Source organism: Pagrus pagrus, assembly GCF_965226575.1.
Source record: "Pagrus pagrus genome assembly, chromosome: 8".
Lineage (NCBI taxonomy): Eukaryota > Metazoa > Chordata > Actinopteri > Spariformes > Sparidae > Pagrus > Pagrus pagrus.
In genome coordinates this window covers 26,374,737-26,395,901 of record NC_140192.1, presented here as the reverse complement: position 1 = coordinate 26,395,901, position 21,165 = coordinate 26,374,737, and the positions used below count along the sequence as shown (strand labels likewise).

Below are 21,165 nucleotides of genomic sequence, written 5' to 3'. Positions count from 1 at the left end.
AGATCTCAAAACTAACAAATGTCTTTTTTTTCTAATTTAGGTTAATTGACACTCTTCATTTTAAGTTGAGAATGAGTTAATTTTTAACCTTGTACTGTAAGTACTGTACTTAAGTGCAGTTTTTAATATTTGATATATTACTTGAGTATTTCCATTTAATGCACATTTAACAGACAGATTTAACAAGGAAGTAAACCCGAAAGCTGAAACTGAACTGAACAGGCGCCATATTTGAATGAGATGTGGGGTGTTCAGGTGGTTGCATTCTTCAATGTCACAGCTAAATGCTACTGAATCCTACACACTGGATCTTTAAATGCTCAGAATGAATGGAAATACGAGCATCTGCAATTGTAATGGGCAAACTCCATCTGCAGAAGACCTGGTGATTCAGTCTAAAGCTGCACACAGTCACTAAATGGCCCTTGTGGTTTCCCCTTTTCTTTAGCTTACTCCTGTCTTGTATTCAGTCAACATCCAAAAGCTACACAGCCAAATAAAGCAAAGAAAGAAAATGCTTCTGTCTCCAGCATGCAAGCAAGAACCTGGGAGCATTGTCCACATATTTCAGATTCAAGGTGGCATCTAGACATATTCAGCTCTATTTAGCTGGTGAACTTTATGCTTGTACAATCTAATGTAACTCTGAACACAACAGCTGAGGGTGTCTCTCCTTGATGATTTACAGGATCTCATACCGTTGAGAAAAACAACCCTCCTCTCTCACATAAAGCACTCATAAGTTTACATGGGCTTGTGGTTTCATGTGACTCTTAAAAAGACACCAAACCAAACAGGCCTATCGCTCTCAACGCTCGCTCTTCTCTGACAATGGTGAGAGGATAAAACATAAGCCTCTCTCCTCGAACCTGCTACACAAACAGCACGCCCATATAATGAGGCCGGGTGAGAAAGTGTAAAGTGGAGGTGTATTGAGGGGCTGTGTAAGCTGGTCTAATCCTCCTTCACAGCATTTGTTGTGTCATTAGGGCTCTATGGGTTTTGGATCCTGTGACACGGGCCCTATTCACTCCCGTAGCCCTCAGCCAGTTCGCTGCAGAGAGCTACTGTTGTGTTTGGAGCAGCGGTGGATTTTCAAAGGTGGGAGCGTACTCAAAGGCCTCACAGGAGCTCACTCTCCCCCGGGGGTCCAACATGTGTTCAATCTGGTCACACACAACAAAAACACAAAACTCAAAGATTCACTCAGCAGCTTTATTTTTTGTGCAAATCTCATGGCAGAGGATCTGGCTACATGGACGAACCAGTGATGATGTGGGATGGCATCCCTTTATTTATTATGTGGGTGAAAGCAACTGACTCAGCTTTTTAGTTTGGCTGAGTTTAATGCTGTTATGTCATTCGATCCATCCTCGTCTCCTGCCGACACAATTAAGACTTAATTTCTATTAATACATTCTCCTACAGAGCCTGGTGAAAATAAAAGAACATTCTACGCTGCTGTTTCATTCATATTTTAAGCTTGGAGAAAATTATTTTATATAGTATACAATATCATGGAGGGTTACAGTATGTTTTATAATACATATATGTGATGTTTAAACATGTAAAGTGGTATAGACCATATTCACACGGTGGCCATTTTCTTCTGATGTCATGTTCGGGTGGGAAGTGCTAATGCTGGGATAACGTTACACTGCTGTTTTTCAGGTTAGAAGTCGTATAAACGTAGTCAGATTGACCATGGATCAACAATTCAAATCTGGATACACTACCAGAGCTGGAGCCGCGTTCATTCCTCTGAAAGCTGCTCAGTGGTGCATGAAGCTGAAAGAGTTTGACTCCCCAGGTGTAAAATTACCTGGATGACTGATGAGCAACTGAAAAGAAGAAAATTAGGAGGGACATCGGGCCATAGTTCAGGTAAAACAACATATTTGATAACCCATTAGTCAACGTTAGCATTTAACCTCTTCCTAGCTAACATTACGGTGTGTTTCACATCCAAGCTTAAATAAATGTGTCCAAGATGTGCCTTGATATTTTGAAATTATTTTATGCCTTTCTTATTGACTTAATGTATCAAATGTTAATGTTAGCTAGGAAGTGGTTAAATGCCAACGCTAGCATAGATTACTTTGAAATGTGGCTTACTGTCCCTCCAGATCTGCACTCTACATTGTCTTTACAGTTGTTATTCAATCAGGAGGTAGTGTTGCCGTGGTTGTCAGTGTTACACGTTGTTCGGGCATACACCGATTACATAACTTACCCACCACTGTTTTGCTTTTTCATCAACGTTCATGAACTGAAGGTTTCTCCTCTGTACAGTCGCAGTGCCAGCAGCAGAGTTACAGCAGAGTAGCAGGAGTCACATTTCACCTATCACGTAACGAGAGTAAGAGGAGTTGATCGACAAGACAACGGCTGAGGACTTGTTGTCAAGGCAAAATGCAAAAGCGCCTATTTGGCAATATTTTGGATTTATAACCAATTCTAATAGGGAACCTGATAGTGTGGTTAATGATAATGTTGTATATACTACAGAACTACAACTATACTGCAAGTGTTGCTGGAGCTTTTTGACCTTTATAGACTTTCTCCCTTATCCACGCACCTTGGAAGTAGGTGAAGCTGTGCCAGAAACCACTACTCTGCTGCCAGACTCAGTGAACACATTGCATTTCCTGTGACTAGACTACGTCATAATAAAAGTCAATCTGTATTACGCCAGTTAAATGCTTTTAATGTGAAGCTGTACCAGCAGGAAATGTTCAGATTCTTATTTGAATTAAACTAACACAGCGCTCTACAGATCCTGAGTGTATTTTTTTATAAGAAGCCTGGTGTACCTGGTGACACTGCTGTCGTCACAAGCTTATTAGTTGGTGGGAAAATTGCATCACCACAGCAACCCTATCAGAGCAGCAGTGAAATGATAATAATTTGTCAGATTCTCTACGTTTTTAGGACAATCTGCAACACAGCAGTGTGACATTTGAGCTTCCCACCCTGAGTGTTACAGAGGAAAATGGCCACCGTGTGAATATTATCTGTTGGTCTTTCAAGTTTTATAAAGTTATTTTCAGAGTTTATTGACAGGTCTGAATCTTTGATTGAAAAACTGAGACAAGATGGCACCATGCAGTGTGTAAGGCTCAGGTTTCCTACAAGAAGTAAGCATCCAGGGTATCCTATTCCCAACAGGAAAGGGGATTTTACTCTGAAAATCTGTGGTTAATTCAACAGAACAAACGTTCTTCATTCAACAGCTGAAGTGCATTTTTATTCCCTTTTCTAAAATGAAACTTGTGTGGTAACTACAAACCTACTTTGGCTAACTGTTGTGGCGTAGATAACGTAAGTCTGTGTGTCACAATGAGTGTATCCTCTACTTGGTGCAGCTACTGTACATTCACCTCCTGTGTATCGTACTGTACAGAGCTGATACGAGGTAGTAGAGATTAACTGTAAACCATAGAACTCAGGAGAATGACTAACATATTTTTATACAGTACCATATGATAGAACAAGCATCACAAAGAAGCGATATTGCTTTTGGCTACAGCTCTTATTGCTGGCTCATTAAAACATTAAAATGGCTCAGATGATACAAACAGCTTGGATTATATTTCCCAAACTCAATACAACAATACTCATCCTTACCTTAACAGTTTCTGCAAACGTTCCTCACACTACTGTAAATATTACGACTTTTCCAGACATTTCGAATGCAAAATAAATCAGACGTAAGGCCCGTTTTGCCAGTGAAATGACAAAATACACACTCTGTAATAGAGTACTTAACTGCATGGCTGATTTATCCTTAAAAATGGCAGAACAAGAAACTTATTCGAGAACTTCTTTACTGAAAAGATATGCTAAAGTCATGAGTGTTAACATTTAATGCGATCCAAGGACTATTGAGTCTGAATACTGATAGTTTAACTCATTTTCAGCACCAGCAGACGCCCCGGATCAGGACTGTTCACCCTAATCCTGATCTCACTTGGGCTGCTCTTTGAGCTGGTGTTCCCTGAGAGCACCAGTGAAGGTAGCCGTCCACACATGCAGGGCCGTCCCAGCGGAGAGCGTGAGGAAGAAGAGGAAGGCAACTTGGAAACCGAACCAATCCACTACGCCTCCGGCCAGAGCGCTGAACGTCAGCTTGCCCAGCACCTCCAGAGTCGCCAGGAAACTGTAGTGAGTCGCCTGAAGGTGAGAGGAAGGAGTGGAGAGGTAGGTATGGGGGAAATAGTAGAGGAATGATGGGAAAAGAGAGTGTGAGGAGGAAGTAAAGGAGAGGGAATTGAGAAACAGGATAAGCGGGTAGGAGAGGGTTTGGAAAATAAAGGGACATTGTAAGTGAAAGGAGGGAGCAGTGGACGGGGAAGTAGAGAGGTGAGGGTAGCACAAGGTTTCATCTAATGTTTTTGAACCTGTAATACAGAATAATCAGTATCAACAGACGAGAATAAAAAAGTATCATTTTCAGGAATAAAATGCAAAGTGCAAAAGGAAACGATAAAAAAAAGGAGTAGGAGAGACTGGAAGCCTGAAAGAGAAAGCGTGAGATCACGGGCTGAGACGATGGATGGAGGCCAAACGAAGAAGAGTATCTGATCCCAGCCTTAAGGCTTTCAAGAGGGGGTGAGAGAGAGAAAGAGAGGGACAGAGATTACCTAATCTCCCCCAGCCTCCTCCTCCCTCTGTCTGAGAGCGCAGCATCAGGTGAGGCAGGTAACTCCAACACAACAGACGGACTCTAGTGACACCTAGACCAAAGAACTTAATTCGTTGGGCTCAGCGTTCTGTACTTCATTGTAAAAAAAACATTTAATCTTTCCATAATATAGACTCAATTTGTAAAAGCCTGCCTGACAAAAAAAAACATTCGGAAACATTTTCACGCACAAATAAATACTCTTTACTTTACTCTGAGTGTCAAACATTGACGTGGCAGCAAATAAACAAGGGTGTTGTTATCCTCCACTAATGTATATCCACAAATTACAACATAAGCTTCTTCTACAGGATTAAAAATGTTTGTTTTGCATCATTTCTTTTCTCTTTGTCATTTGAGAACTAAAGCTGCAAAGCTTAGTGGAAATAATGATTAGTAGAAGTAGAGAAATTATCTGCAACTTTGAGGTCTAAACCAGTGATTATCTGGTGTGGGAAGGTGCTGCAGGTTGGCCACGAGAGGTTATTTACAATAAATAATTGATTTGATTTAGTTAAAATATTAACATAAAATATTTATGATTGGATATTCGCAGTTACAAAAGTAATCAGAACTGATAAAACGCGTCAGAGATGGGGCATTGTTACTGCATGTGTTGACAGATATGCACGTTTATAAAGTGTTATGTGGATGGATTATTAATTCACACTGCATTGACACAGGCCCATGTTCACTTAGAACTATTGTTTCTGAAATAAAACTGCATCATTCTCTAATTTGAGAATGGCTGGTGTAAAAGATAAATGAATTCAAACAGCTTTAACTTTCACTTTTTGTTTTTTGTTTTGCTACGTCCAGGATGCATAGGCATGATGTAATATATCTATTTGTGACTATGTAAGATATTAACTGTTATATAATGATGGTGAAACACAGTATCTTTTAGGTGCCGCAGGCTCCCATGTTAGAGTGCCGTTCATACACTTAGGTTACATGTAAGCCTTCAGCGATCAGGTTTAGTTGCTCAGTAATTGGAATTTTGAGCTATAGCATTAGTTATCAACATTTCCCGGTAATGTTATGTCTTAATTTTAATAAGCCAAGATCAAGATAGTCCGGCAATACAGACTTATGCTTCTTTCCTCAGGTTGTGAGACTCTTCAATTTATCCTCAGCACAAAAAATGCTTAAATTCTCAGAATTCGACCAGGTGACAGGCATTAAGTTTGTTTGCTTATGTATGTCATTACCAGTTTAAACTACTTGTATAAGTTTAATAAAAAAAAAAAGAAAGATTTAGAGATTAATTGATAATGAGTTGCAACTCTAAATCCTTTGATCATATACATACAGTATGGACTGAACTTGTGGTTTCTACATTTAATGGAGACAAAACCATGCTGACAAGTAATTCTTATCCATGAACGCTACCAGAAGCTTCTATGACAAGACTATTTCTTAACGTTTTAACATTTCTACTGCCGTTTCGGACAACAACCACGTCAGTTTGTACCGAATACTTCTCAATAGTAAACAAATGCTGTAAATAAAATGATATGAATTCGATGAGAGTTGAAGAAGTGGTGGTGAGTCTCTGAGCTGAGTCTGTGGTCTGTACGCTGAGGTAGAGAGCTCTGAGAGCCTGTGTGACCACAGCTAAGTGGAGTGCCTTTATTCTGAGCAACTTGTTTAACAGATTCGGTTTCTTTCTCCTGGGGATCGTTAACAAGCACTCACACTATCAGCTTTCTGTCACTGGATAGCACTACCTTCAATAACACACACATATACACACAACGAGCACAGGCGAGCTAATGCTCCTGTGTGCCCGTACACACACACACACACACACTGATTCACACACCAACACACTAAAAAGCAAACGGTATATGTGTCATGAGAACCTCTCAAATTAACCGTGTTTCTCATCATCACACGTTGTGATTGATTCTCCTCTGTTATTTATTTTATTACTAACCAAATATCTGTGCTACAGCCTGTGATCCCCCCCCATTCTTCTCCACTTTAAGAGTGACAGCAATTTAAATGATAATTTGTCACCTTCAGAGATTGACTGAGTGACGTCTGAATGGCTGTGTGAACAGCGATCACCTCCAGGCAACGATGGCCCAGTTACGACAGGGACAAAAGGAGTTATGTCGAAGAGGAGAAAACGAGAGAGGAGAGGAAAAAGTCAGGAGCGTTTAAAGGACTACAGAATGACAAAGAGTTGGAGTGAGGGGGTAGGAGGGACAATATCAGCGAGGGGGCAAAAAACAGGAAAGGGGGTGGGGGGACAAGAAGAAAAGAAGCAATGAATAGAGACTTGGTCTGACATTCTCCAGGTGGAAACAGCTGATGAGAACTGACAGGTTCAGGTGACGATAGGTGTGGTACTGTATGCTGAAGATTTCCCTCTCAGGCCCCCTTAGAGAACTAAAGGAAATGACCTAAAATTATATAATAGCCCCTTAAACCAAAACAGAGGATAGGACAGAACGGAAGGAGGGAGGAAGAAAAGAAAAGAAAGATTGTGTTGTGTGTTTGTTAGGCCACAGGAGATGACCTAACACCAAAGAATGAGACAATTAAGACTAAAAAACTTGACGACAAGAGAGTCAAATCATTAAATAACAGCAGTCTGGGCCTTGGTGGGTATGAGTAAAAGTCTGATTTACCTGAATGCTTTCTTCAGCCCTTTGAGTGCAATGCATCATGGTCGTGAAGGTGAGCGTGGTGATGAGACCGCCCAAGAAGTGTTGAACACTCATGCTGAGGACGGCCATACCTGAGGGAGCGAACACACACAAGAAACATCAAGCAAAGACACGTCTGAGTGCGGCTTAAGTTTTCCTGAAAGAGGCAGAAAAGTATAAATTTCTCACTGTTGTCTGCACTGCTACACTTCTCACTACCCTGTTCTGTGTTGAGACAAAGCAGCGGGAAATGGTAAGCTGCTGAAGTGTCTCCTCTCCCTTCTCCCACCACCACCACCCCCCCTCGTCCCCAAAACACATGTAGTGTATCCTCTGAGGGGAAGTGGCAGAGCGGTGTTAGTGGGGAAACACAGAGGAACCACAGAGCCTATCTGTCTCTGCTCCCGCTAACACTGAATTATTCACTCAAGCCGCCAGAGTTTTTCCTGAATACGATTCTTCAGTCAGCGACACAAGACTGTTGGAGTCACACAGATGCACCGACTGATCAGACTGGAGGAGTGGGAAGCGGAGGGTTATCATGTAATATTGAAAAATCTGAAACTGAATGTTTTTTTTCTTGGTTGAGTTTTCCTGAAATCTTTGTTCTGGGTTTAAAGCAAAGGAGGGGGAGAGGCCTCAACTTTCAGACTGAGAGGCTTGATAGAGGAACAGACAACTCTGACAGAGATGAAAGGTGCAGATCTGAATCCCAACAGCTTTGCGACTGGCTGTGTAACACAATCAGATGTGTCATTCAGACATTAATAACTCAATGGCTCTCTGGAGAGACAGAGAGCACCTGTCTATCAATGTCCTTTGCGTTATCCACTCTTATTCTCTATAAGTACTCAACATCTGGCTCAAAAGCTTATAGGCCAGTGGTTCCCAACTGTTCCTCAGATTGTGATGCTGTGTCCGACAATTTCTGACAATCCAACGTCCACATCCACTACAGAGGTTAAAGTAAGCAAGGTTTGAACTCTGCTTCATTGTTCTCTGTAACTTTTTGTGGTTACAAATAAGAGCAAAGCTATGAATGCCATTGTTATCTCCACATTTAAACAATTACAGCGTCTCTTCCTCTCCGACATGGTCAGACGACAGGTTCCATAAACTAGTTCACTTCAAAGACTAGGAATGACCGCCCTGTGGTTGTACGCCTCTACTCAAAAGTCAAGATGGAATTTATATCCATTAATGTCCAGACTCACATGATATATGTAGTCAATACTTTTTTATAAAGAACTGAATACAATTTAATCAAAGAAATTATTGTAGTTTTTAGCGAAATGGAAATGATCACTACATTGACATCTATGCCGTCTTGTTTGGTCACAATCTCCCCTTCTGTTCCTGAGTTATGGTGCTGAATTAAGGCCAGAACATTATAATGTTATTATAATATATATATAAAATACATGTTTTTTTTTTTTTGGTCATCCATTTTTCTAAGTCCGCTTCCGTAATTTATCCTATAATACATTTGTGTATCAATGTGTTCATCCTTGAGTCGAAGTGGATGTTTGTCCATCCTGTTGTTGAACAGGATGGACGGACAACCTAAAAACATAACACGGAAATCGCCTGCATGGCGGCATGAAAAACACCACCTTTAAGATGAAGTAATGTGTACTTGTGTCCCATCATCACAGGGTGAAAATGTCTATGTAATGTAAGCCTTTCAACCACAGAGTGATTTCTCCTTTAAGACTTTAAACTTTATACTTTTTTAGAGGCTGAAGAGATAAAACTTTTCAAAAGAAAAAAGGACAAGACAATTTGCCCTCATATAACTTATTTGGGGACAGTGATGTTACTTTGCGATCCCATGAGGTTTGGAAACCACTGCTGGAGGCAACTAATGAATTGACGAGCAGTTTTGGGTCAACAGTTTGTTGGACCGACAGGCTCCAGGTCACCTGACCAAAGACCAGGCGTCAGTTATTCTACTGAAGGACTTACTGTGAAGGTAAGTGCCTATTGTAAATCCTATTGTACAGATGTTACCTAACTTTTAATATCAAATTACATACCAGCCAGACACATTCCAATAGAAGAATGAACACACACACACATTATGTCACCACAAGACAATAGCAGAGGAGTGAATGTCATAATGTTTTTGTTGAGATTTTCAGAAGTGTTGACTCAACTGAAAACTATCTTTAAGTCATAGTTGTGAAAGTGTCTTTGTGTCATGTTCCTCTTTTATTATGCAGTTCTGCTGTGTTTAGTGTACGGCAACATGATATTTAGTGCTTTTTATTCAGCATATTACAATTCTTCAGTGTTTATGACTTATTAAGGAGCATATTCAAACAGCGCCCTTTGTAGTAGTCGAGTTGGTGCACTAAGGGAGAGTCGATGGTTCGATCCCTGACTGCCTCTGCACGACCAAGTGTTCTTAAGCAAGATAACTGAACCCAAAAATGCTCCTAATGGCTTTGCCATTGTTGGTGAGTGGAGGCACGCACGATAGGGACGCACCAAATGTATATAGATATTATTATTATTATTATGCTTTTAGCATTATTAATATTCATATCTCAATTAGTAAAGCTGTTATTACTGCTGTGGCTGCTTTATCCCCCCTCCTCCCGTCTCTCCCACTGCTTCTCCCCCCTCTCGCCCCCCCCATAATTTGCAGCCCCATGATACCATATGTGAATTATGGGCGCATCTTCTGATACTAATCCACTTTCTTGGAGCATTTGGTATGACATATCATTGTTTAATGAAGATGGATCCACCGTGTGAATACCACTAACACTATCAGTGTAGATTTGGGAGAGTTTAAATATGTAAATCCACATAATTCAAATAAGATGAAGGGTGCTTGTACACTATTCATATAGAAGAATTAAAGACTAACAGACTCACTTTTACTTCTAATGTTCTTGTCCTTCCATCATCTGCTGGCATCATATTTAACTGCACAGGGTCATGGTTATTGGAAATGTGTTAAATTGGTGTGACTGTATTTAAGACCGTCTCTCACCTTTCATGAGTGGTGATGGTTCCAGTACAGTGAGTAGAGAGCTCTGGAAGACCATGCTGATGGTTCGCAACACAAACACACGTCGCATCAGAGCCCCGATGCTGCAGAGAGACCAAGAAACAAGAACAAATAACAGACAGATTTTCACTAACTTTATGGTACGAGCGCTATTGATGAGCAGAGAGATGTGTGGTGACAGTGACTTAAGGGTAGAATCATTAAATTTGGAGACATTCTGCAGCATCTCCATGTCACACACAATTACACACACACACACACACATGCATGCGCACACACAGTAACATGCGTGCACGTGCGTAAGTAAACAAGTCCCCAGACACTAATTGATTCCCTGTTAGCGCAAGAAAATCATCCCCCTGTGGGTTATTTCGTGACGTAATCAATAACCTAAGGAGATCCCCAGCATGAGGAAGATAATTAATCACTGTTAACACACACACACACCTACAGACACACGCTCAGACTGTTGTGTGACATCGGGGATTAACAATGCCAATCACTCAGAGGATGCCTGCCACTCAAAGGACTGCGTGTGTGTTTGTTTATGTTTTTTTGGCATGTAATTATTTATGTGTAAAAAAGGCTGTGAGGAAGAAGGGGCCTGTCACAAAGCAGGATATCTGATTTATTTGGATAAGTGCACTGAGTAAAACCATCAACAGTTTCGGTTCATGATGAGATTTAAAGTTTCATATCAAGTTTCATTTCATTCTCCTGTTCATGAGACAAACCCCTGATCAGTATTTGGCTCAGAAGTGACCGAACACTGATCCAACTCACTCCTTCTGATGAAACCTGGTTGACTCAGCTCACTGTTTGGATGTTTACATCCTGAATCACTGTTGACTTATTTCAAGGCTCTTTTATGCATCATCGTAGGTTATGTAAACCCTGTTCCTTTATGTCAAAGTGGGTGGTAGTAATGTGACAGGAAATAAGGGGAGACAGAAGATGGTTGACAGGCAACAAAGGTTTCTGTCCGCACTCAAACCGGATCTGTTCTGATTATCTGGTCAAGGTGCTTTTTCAGGAGCTTCCTGTCCTTCAGTGTATTACATCGGTTCTTGTGCATCAAAAGGTTTCAGAAGTTAAAAAGCCAAAAGTCTGCGCAAACGGAAATTCTTCTCTCCCACAGAAAACACTGCTCCTGAAGTGCCTGAAACGCCTCATCAGTACTTTATAACTTGACTTTTTGACATCAGATTACGTCACCATGTCACACATCTGCATAATGTATGCCTATATTCATGGTAGAAGTGAAGTTAAATGGAAGCTGAAAACATGAGAGAGCTGACCGGAGAAGCAGTGCTGGCTCAGGCGTTTGTGAGTTTACCAATCAGAGCAGACTTGGTATTTGAAGGGGGGCCTTAAAGCGACCAGAGCGTCTCATACAGAGGGTGACTACAGGGCTGCTGTTAGAGAACACTGATGCATTTTTTGAACACCTAAGCATGTAAACCTATTCTATTAGTAACCAAAATTGAATTATGAAACTGAAAATTAGTATATTGTGTCTCCTTTAATTAATTAATTATTTGAGCTTTTAAAACATCAGAAAACGGATTAAAATGGCACAATTTCCTAAAGTCAAATGTCTCATTTTGTACGATCAACAGTCCAATAAATATTCCTCTGACAATAATGTTAAAAGGCCCTGTGTTGTGCTGGAAGCTGGTTGTTTCTAAACTAACTTTTATGTTAGCAGAGTGGAGAGAGGCACTGAGACAAGGCACTCAAGAACATGCAGAAAGTCACATCCTTTGGACATTCATTGAAAAACAGACCCGTGTGCTTCACAAAGAAATCCACAGTCTGGCAGCATTAACCAACCTAAAAAAATCACCCACAGGCTTGTATAGGCAACCGAGAGAGACGGGGAAGGTATCATTCTTTACATCATGTTACAATCCACTCATGAATGGCAAATAAAAAACTGACTGATACATGAACATTTCTGAAATGTGTTAAATAGAGCCCCTTTAAGAGAAAAAATTGAGAAGCTGAAACCATAAAATTGCCATTTACCATATTTGCCATTTTTGCTTAAAAAAGGGACAACAATTAATCACTCATCAAAACAGATGCTAATTCTATGTTGATCAACATATTATTTGCCCAGCTTTTATGTGGCAATGTGCCACAAAGACAAAATAAATGCTCCAGCAACTACAGATGAAAACAAAGTTTACTCCAAGATACAACTCCAACGCCTCATCTCTTCCAGACTCCATGATGAAATAGACTCACCTGTGCGTGATTAAGAGTTTGCAAATTATTAGAGTATGACAGGAAACCATTTTCAAAGGAAAGCTGAAGACGTTTGGTAATGAACACTTTCTTTGACTCATTCATAAGTGATTCTGAAGAGATAAAACATTATGAAAACACTACAAATATCCAGTACAGGCCTTAAATTGAATTCTACTTATTTAACGTTTTATTTCTATCTCTCCCCCTTCCTCCCCCTCTTCTCTGTATCTTCTCCCCTCACCATCTCCCCCCTCTCTCCTCCCAGCCTTCCCTTACCTCTCTACTGGAAAACCAATCCCTTATCATTCACATGCTAAAGACATTCTTCCCTCCGCTGCTCCTTTACCTCCCGTCTCAATGACAGCCTTTCATATCACGCACTCTCAAGAGATGCTGAGGCGCGCGCGTGTGTGTGTGTGTGTGTGTGCGTGTTTGCATGTGCGTGTGTGAGAAAGAGAACCTGCCTGGCTGCCACCTCACACGGGCCAGGCCCAGATAAGAATAGCCGTGTTCTCAGGTTGCCAGTGGCGGTTGTAAAGGGGGTCATTCACTGACCACTCAGCCGTTTCTGATGGTGGGGAGGATAAACCTTCCAACAGAGCTTTTAGAGGTGGGACCACAGCCTAGTGGACAGCACTTTCTCTGTGTGAGTGTGTGACAGGAGCAGGTAAGGAAGGAGAAGTGTTCATCTGACTCTGGATGGGTCCATTTTGAACAGAATCTAATAAGTAAGTCGGACTTTAATGAGGGTTGTGGAAACTATTACGTTAGCATTTCCCCACTCTGATTCATCAGCTGTTATTTAGAAACACTGCTTCAATAACAGGTCAAACAAGGTGACATACAATTTATCTGTTCTGTTGATTACAGCATCATTTGTGGTTTTAAACACTTGACTGTTGCCTTGTATTAAATGGGTCTTAATTGGGAGAGAGTAGTTCTTAGACATTTCCCACAAGGCCTGTCATGATAACGACTTTTGTTGGTTAATATACTGTTGCCATTTCAAGACCACTTCATGCCAATGATATAATAATATAATAATATCATACTAGCATAATAATCCAGGTACATCCTCTCAAAGAGCAATGACCTTTTAATTCCTAAGAATATTCAGACATTGGAATTGGAATGTGAAAAAACCTAAATGAATAACATAAACATAACATAAACTAAATACAACTAAACAACAACAACAACAACAACAACAACAACAACAACAACAGAACAATAAATAAAATTGGCTCTGAGGCTTTATCAACAAAAACTGCCCTTAAATAAATACTGAAATCTGAGTCAAAAATGTGTTTTTCTCTTGCTGCTTTCACATTCATTACTTAAAGTGTCAATTTTCTCTGTGCTCATCTGAAAACCAGATTTGTTTTAAGAGGTGGACCTACAAGCATGATTTGTGACTTCACAAACAGTTTGGAAGCCAATCCTGGTCCAAGTTTCAGCATACATAAGTGTGACGGGGAAACTTGAAGCCTACAGTGCACAAACATTGAGAGTGGACCGTCAGACACACATAAGAGATTTTTTTGTCTGCCTTAATACATGTATGGAGGGGATTGTTAACAGCCAGTCATTTGGCACAGAGATACTCATTAATTCCTCAACAGGAAATCTTCTGCCAAGCCATTTTTTTGTGGAGTGCAGCATTGAAAGCAAGTCCATTCTTAGTCATTCTATTACATTTTCTGTCTGGAATTATGCAGTTCTCAGGAAAAACACCTTTTAGCCTTGAGGAACACAGTATTTTATTGTCACCTGGCTCAGTGTCGCTGTGAGTGTGTGCACATGTGTGTGAGGAGGAGCTGCCCTTGGTGAAACTCCGACACAGAGAGCGAGAGAGTGGTGTACAATGAAGCCATACTTGAGTAAAAGTAAATATATTGTGTTAAAATATTATTATTGGTAAAAGTGAAAGTTACCCGTACAAATAGTACTTGAGTAAAAGTCTTAAAGTATGTGATATTAACTGAAGTTAAGGATGAAAAGTACAAGTAAGTTATACATATATTTACATGTATGTACAGTATATACTGTTGACTATGGGCCAGATCTGACTTTCAGTAACTAGTACTAAGTAATAGTTAAATTTAGTGGAGTAGAAGTATAAAGTAGCAGAAAATTTAAGGTACAAGTACATGAAAAATTTACTTAAGTACAGTACTTGTAAGTAAATGTACTTACATTGCATTGCAACACTGCTAAGACTGATGAGTCGAAATGCTACATTGCATGTGACTCCCAGAATTTCGATCTACACCAGTGACAAAAGTCACTAAGGAGATGTTTTCTGTCTTTGTTAGTGTGTGAACATTTTGCTGCCTTTGCAAGAGTCCTTTACAAGAAGAGAAAGAGAGAAGGATCAAAAGCCAGAGTATGACAATGACATCTTTTGAAAGCGCAACAAAAATGTTGCCTTTGGAGGTTTGCTCTGTGTTTACTAGTGTCACTTTACAAGAGGAGAAAACCTGGGAGCCAGCTGAAAACACAACACGAGGACAAAAAGACTGACAAGAGGCAGAGCAACTGATACGTGTCAACAAATGGAAAGGCACACAGAAACATACAGCTCAAACACAGAAACTAACACATGAGCAAAATGCACAACTTTGGCTTTACTGCTTCTCCACCTGATACACTGTTTCCCTAATCATCCTGGTCCCTTGAAGTAAGTTGGCTAAAAAGCAGAGCTGGGATGTAACAAAGTACAAATACTTAATTAAATACTTACTTAGTTGTAGTTTCTGTACTTCAATATTTATTTTTCTGACAATTATTTACTTTTACTCCTTAGATTTTAACACAAATATCTGCACTTTCTACTCCTTACATTTTCAAAACAGGCTTGTTACTTATGTTAATGCATTTTTTTAAGGGGGAATTATCGATTATTTTTATTTTGCCTCATTGCTCACCACCTTTGCAACATCCTAAGTCTGATTTCAAGCTATCAATGCATGTCATGCTTGGCAGAAATGACGTAAAAAAGACATAACAAGATGGAAACAGACAGAGAGGGAGACTCAAATGTGAAGAAAAGGCGACCCTGCAGCCCTCTGCCTGGATTTTCTTATTTTCTCAGTTTCTTGCTGCTCGGGACTCTTTACCAACCCAAAATGTTGATATTTCATGTCCTGAGAACTGACTCAACAATCAACTATCTTTGTGGTGCGTTTATGAACAGCTCGGACAAATCTAAATTTCTAAATCAAAGCTAAATTTCAGTCTTTTAGTGATTTTTTGTATGTGTACTCGAAGCCTCATCAATCGCTCATTTTTAACTGGATCGGGTTGAAATTTGTACATCCAAGAGAGAGGAGGAGAAAAGTTCTGAATTTTGGAATGGCCCACCTTTAAGTGTAATAGTCTTTGAATTATATTGATATGACATGAGGTTCAGTCAGCTTAGCACAGAAATGGCTGGTAGAAATGTCCTTCAGAAGGACTTTTTACTTTTATACTTTAAGTATATTTCAGAGCCTGTACTTTCTTACTTTTATTCGAGCCTTTTTTCATCTGTTCTTCTACTTCATCTAAGAATGTGTGTACTTTTGCCAGCTCTACTAAAAAGCTTAATATTTTCTAGATATGGAAGGACATTTTGTGAAGAGTAAGCTGCAGGAAACGAACATACTATCCTCCGTGAAGGCATTGTTGTTATTTATAGTTCCCATTACATCACACTGGCCATAGGCGTGGTGGTGCTATGATGTGATCTTAGTATAGGCAGACATACAACCTTATGCAACGATGGTCAGTCACACACAAATGGCACAGTGTCAACGCGCTGAAGGGGAGAACATCTCAAAGGTTACATACTGTACAATCCAATTTGTAAGACAGATACTGTGTATGCTTACTATAGAAATGCATTATTGTCAGTATTACAATCCTGCAACAACTAGCTTTCTAAAACTGTATATACCTGTGCAAAAAGATCATATTTAAGGAGGAGTTTCAACAAGGTCATTATATCTAATCATTTTAATAAATCTAATTTAATATGCTGCAACAGAGCCACTTTTTATATATTCATCAGGAAGTCTAACATCTTAGTATCTGTCTGTAAATCTGAGAATTAAATTCAACTAGAGCTGAATGTTGTCTATGCGATCAAACCCTGAGGGGTATGTGTGTGTGAGTGCGTGAGAGTGTGTGTGAGAGTGTGTATGTGTGATGGATTTGCTGCTCATGCTGTTCTCACACCACACACCAGACGCAGGGGGTCCCTGAGCTCTCAAACAAGGCTATGTTTACTTAAATTACTGTACACACACAGTCAGACAGGCAGAAACACACACACATATACACACACTCACACAGACACACGGGAGCACAAGCGGGCACAGAGTGAGGAGGAAGAGGTAAAGGAGAAGGAAGAAAGCTGCAGGAAAGAAGAAGTCAGTGTACACATAATGCTTGAAGGAAGAAGAGGAGCAGGAAGAGGATGAGCGTGAGGCAGAAAGATTCACGTTCATGTCAATCTGCATTTCTTTACCACTGCTAGAATCTCACAACTAATTTTAAAGAAGACCACGATTTTTCTTTGACAGCTCGTTTTCCTCTCTTGTTTCTTACATGCCACTTAAACTGCATTCTTCTGCTGGTAACATGGTACCAACATTTTCCTACTGCTTCAGACTGCTTTATTTCTGACCAAAAATTTTCAGTTGAAAGGTTTTACCCTGTCAAGAGATCCGACAGATCATGTGACCACAGGGGTCAGTCGATGGTCACATTCATGTGTGATTATTAGAGCTGAAAGGATTCTTTGATGAATTGATTAGTCCAGTATAAGAGTAAATGCCAGCGTAGTCCAAGTGTCTGGAAGCTCCGAGATCCCAAATTGATTTGAAAAGACGTTATTTACACCTTTTAAAAGCCGCAATCTTAACTTTAGCTGCTAAGCTAAAAGCGGTAGCGTGCACCCGGGCTGAAGGATAAGACGTTTGAGTTCAACAAGTTCGACTGCATGCTGTAAATGAAAGGTGTAAATAACGTCTTTTCAAATCAATATTCAAATCAAATCTCAGGGCCTCTGTATTACACCTTGGATTACACCATATGAGCTGTATGGAGCCTTTCTTTTATTTTTTTTTGGGTTGTTCTTTCATAAAAAAAAAAAAAAAATCAACTTCAGTTGTTTAGGGGAATGCTGTAATGCTGTTTCACTGTGAAGCTCCAGAAATGTTTTGTAGACTACAAAACTTACCCTGACTTTCCATCGGCATGACGCTGAGTAGAAAATGACTGAATTCTCATTTTCGGGTGAACTGTTCCTTTAAGTTTCTTTGAAAAAAAAAAATGCTGAAAATGACCTAGCTCCAGCTTCTCAAATGTGAATATTTGTTTGTTTTTTGTAATCTTCCATGACAGCACATTGAATATCTTTGGGTTTTTAACTGTTGGTCGGCCGAAACGAGGTATTATTGGAAATTATGCTGAGCATTTTTCAGTATTTCTTAAAATTTCTACAAACAGAATGATTGATTGATTAATTCAGGAAATAACTGGCAGATGAATCCATAATTAAGTTGCAGCCTTGAGAGTATTGTACCACTCAGTGGAAGAATGTGGATTTGGTGACATGCAAAAACTGTGTACTTTCACAGTGAGCAGTCTTTGACTTTCACGGGCATTTTATAAATTTTTCAGGGCATTTTCCCTTGAGCGGCAATTAATTTCGAAACACTGCAAAATGCCTTCAGAGTCACAAAATACTGCTGCAATAGAAAAAAAGTCACTGTGAAGCCAGTGATAACCAAAATGATGATTGCGCTGATGTCTACCTGAACTGGGCGAGCAGCAGGCCTCCGAGGGACGACCCGCAGATGGAGAAGCCCATGGCGATAACGCCGTTCCAGAAGCCGAGCTCCCTGGCGGTCATGTGATGATCCAATAGGAAAAGAGGAAACATGGTAACTGCACCCTGCTCACCTGTAGAGAGAGAGGTGGAAGAGGTGGTTAAAAAGGAAGGTGGGAGACAGAAGAAGAAGAAAAAGAAACAACAGGGGAAGGAAAAGAAAAATATATATAAAATCACACTGTACATCTGTGACTAAGCATTGCTGTTTTTTTATGTACAGTAAATACGTGAGACGCCTCCTGAATACACACGCCTCTTCCAATCACAGTCAGATACGATGAGGATGTTGTACCAAACTGTTTAGCCTGCAAGACTGAACAACATGGTTTTCCTGAGATAACAACTGCAGAATCGAATACAGCGCACCAACACACCGCGCACCTAGGCCTATTCCTGGAAAGTGTCAATAATAGATGCCTGACAAGAAAAAGAATACCCTCAGTCACTTTATCAAACGAGGGCCTAGCACTTTTCCTAAAGCACAAAAAGGAAAACACAACAAAAACACAAAAACTTCCACAGATGAAACAGACCTCACAAAGACCTTTCAGTCAAAATAAAAAGTTTCTGTCACACAGTAAGACTTTCTCTGTGTGGCGTTGAGTGTGGGGGTAATGTTCTGCTGAACATTACAGTAAAATATTCAGTGGCGCCGACTACACGCCATTATTATATTAATGGAGACTGACTTCAGAAAGACAGTGGGACCAAGGAGCTGTGTGAGTGACAGCTTGGCTCCCAGACTGCTGTCAAAGACGACGCAACACAACCGACGACTCACTCACTCAGTCAGCCAGGAGACAAACAAAAATAGAGAAAGAGGAAAAAAGACAGATGAAACGGACTGAAATAAAAAAATAATAATAATAAGAGAAAGCTGAGAAGCTCCCAGTGATAGGGAGCGCAGGAGCAGAACGAGAGTGTCACCGCTGTAACGTCGGTGTGACAAAAACCTAGGAGAAACGTGGAGAAGGAAGTGTGCATTCTCTGTGTAGGAAACACTTGTCTCTCACTTCTGTCACTCACGTTTCACTGTTGGAGTTGATACAGAGGGGGATGATTGATTGTAGAGCTGTGACCATTAATCCCTTAGTTGTCTACTAGTTCACTATTTTTTTTTTTTTTAAACTGATTAATCGGTTCAAGTATTTTTTTAAGAAAAGAAATTCAAAATTCTCTGATTCCTGCTTCTAAAATGTCAATATTTTCTGGTTTCTTTACCCCTCTATGACAGTGAACTGAATATCTTTGGACTGTGGACAAACAAGACATTGAGGACATCATCTTGGGCTTTAGGAAACACTCAAACACTCAACACTTTTCTCCATTTTATAAACCAAACAACTAATCAGAGGCAAATAATCGACAGATTAATCAATAATGAAAATAACTGTTAGTTCCCGCCACAGCTGATTGTATAAAATTAAATTAGCCAAAAAGAAGAAGGAGAACAAGTTGTGTGAATTATCTGTTTCTGGTGTTTGTTTTTCTAATGATGGTGTCTTGTAAGCCTGTTTGAGCTAGGCACATTATTTGTGCATGACACAATCAATGTCAAAAAAAATAAATAATCAAAAATCAATCAATCAATCTGTACATAAAAGCATGTATGAGTATGTATTTCCAAATGGGCTGAGCAATAAACTGAATTAGTTTACTGCAAAATGAAGTAACGTAACAGCTTCAGGGGCAAAACAATTAATGGAAATCGGTATTTGTTTCAGTGCAAATTGCAAGGTAAAATGTGTCACAGAAACCATTATAAAGTAGAATGGCACTCAGTAGAATGCATACCTCCATCAAGGCCCAACAGTCCTCTTTTGTAGATACCAACCACCTAAATGTGTATGTAATTCATCAAGATCCATGCATTATTCCCTGAGAAATTAACGAAAATGTCAAAAAATCTTTATCTTGTGATGCTAAAAAAGTGAGAAAAATCTCCTGTAACCATCTCTTCATCTGGATTGCACCAACAGGTTCCATCCTCCATCTATTTGTTTCTGTGTAATCCTGCTGACAAACCGACCAACAGACACGTGGACACAGGTAGAAAACCTAACCTTCATGGTGGAGGTAATGAGCATTGTGGTGTGAGAGGCAAAAATAAAAAATCGCAGCATCATTTTAATTTTTTTTCCCAGTAAAATTTAAATGAAAATGTTATGTCACGCACTACAATTATGACTCCTATCTGTAAAAATAATCGCAGTTAAGTTACACATAAAACCACCAGTTGGTCAAACCCAAGAACACGGATCTTCACATGACATTACTACCCTTCTACACACCCAGCAGGAGCTGCACTAACGCACTCACTCTGTGCATTATTCACATTTTAATCGCTGTCACCCTCAACTCTTTCGAACTGCATCAACTGTGCGGTAAGCATATTAGTCATAATAAAGTAAACATTGGCAGCAGCGGTACCCATGATGCCTGGGTTGTTTACCCATGGTTCTGTGCTCCCGATCCTGTCTGCCTGTTGTTTAGCTCAAAGCTCAGAGCTTTCACAGTCCTGCCTTCAACTAATTATTTCTTTAAAGAGGGGGGGGTGGGGGTGGGGGGGAGGGCGTGCAGACAAACACAACCAGGCTGATTATTCCTTTCTATAAATATTCTCAAAGCAACAATTGTCCATTTCAGCAGGGATTTCATTAGACATCCGCAAAGA

At 40.0% G+C, this 21,165-nt stretch overlaps 1 protein-coding gene across 3 annotated transcripts in view; it reads right to left on the bottom strand.

Annotated features, from left to right (window-relative positions):
• Positions 1-1,201: 1,201 nt before the first annotated feature.
• The window catches only part of mfsd3 (major facilitator superfamily domain containing 3), a 32,010-nt gene continuing 12,046 nt past the window's right edge, over positions 1,202-21,165 (bottom strand). For all 3 annotated transcript variants that reach the window (XM_084358855.1, XM_084358854.1, XM_084358856.1), the window contains exons 3-6: positions 18,415-18,562; positions 10,343-10,443; positions 7,324-7,433; positions 1,202-4,173 (exon numbers count right to left, since the gene is read on the bottom strand). In XM_084358855.1, the coding sequence (XP_084214981.1) occupies positions 3,967-4,173; positions 7,324-7,433; positions 10,343-10,443; positions 18,415-18,562 (566 nt within the window). In that variant the 3' untranslated portion in view covers positions 1,202-3,966. The remainder of the gene's footprint in view (positions 4,174-7,323; positions 7,434-10,342; positions 10,444-18,414; positions 18,563-21,165) is intronic.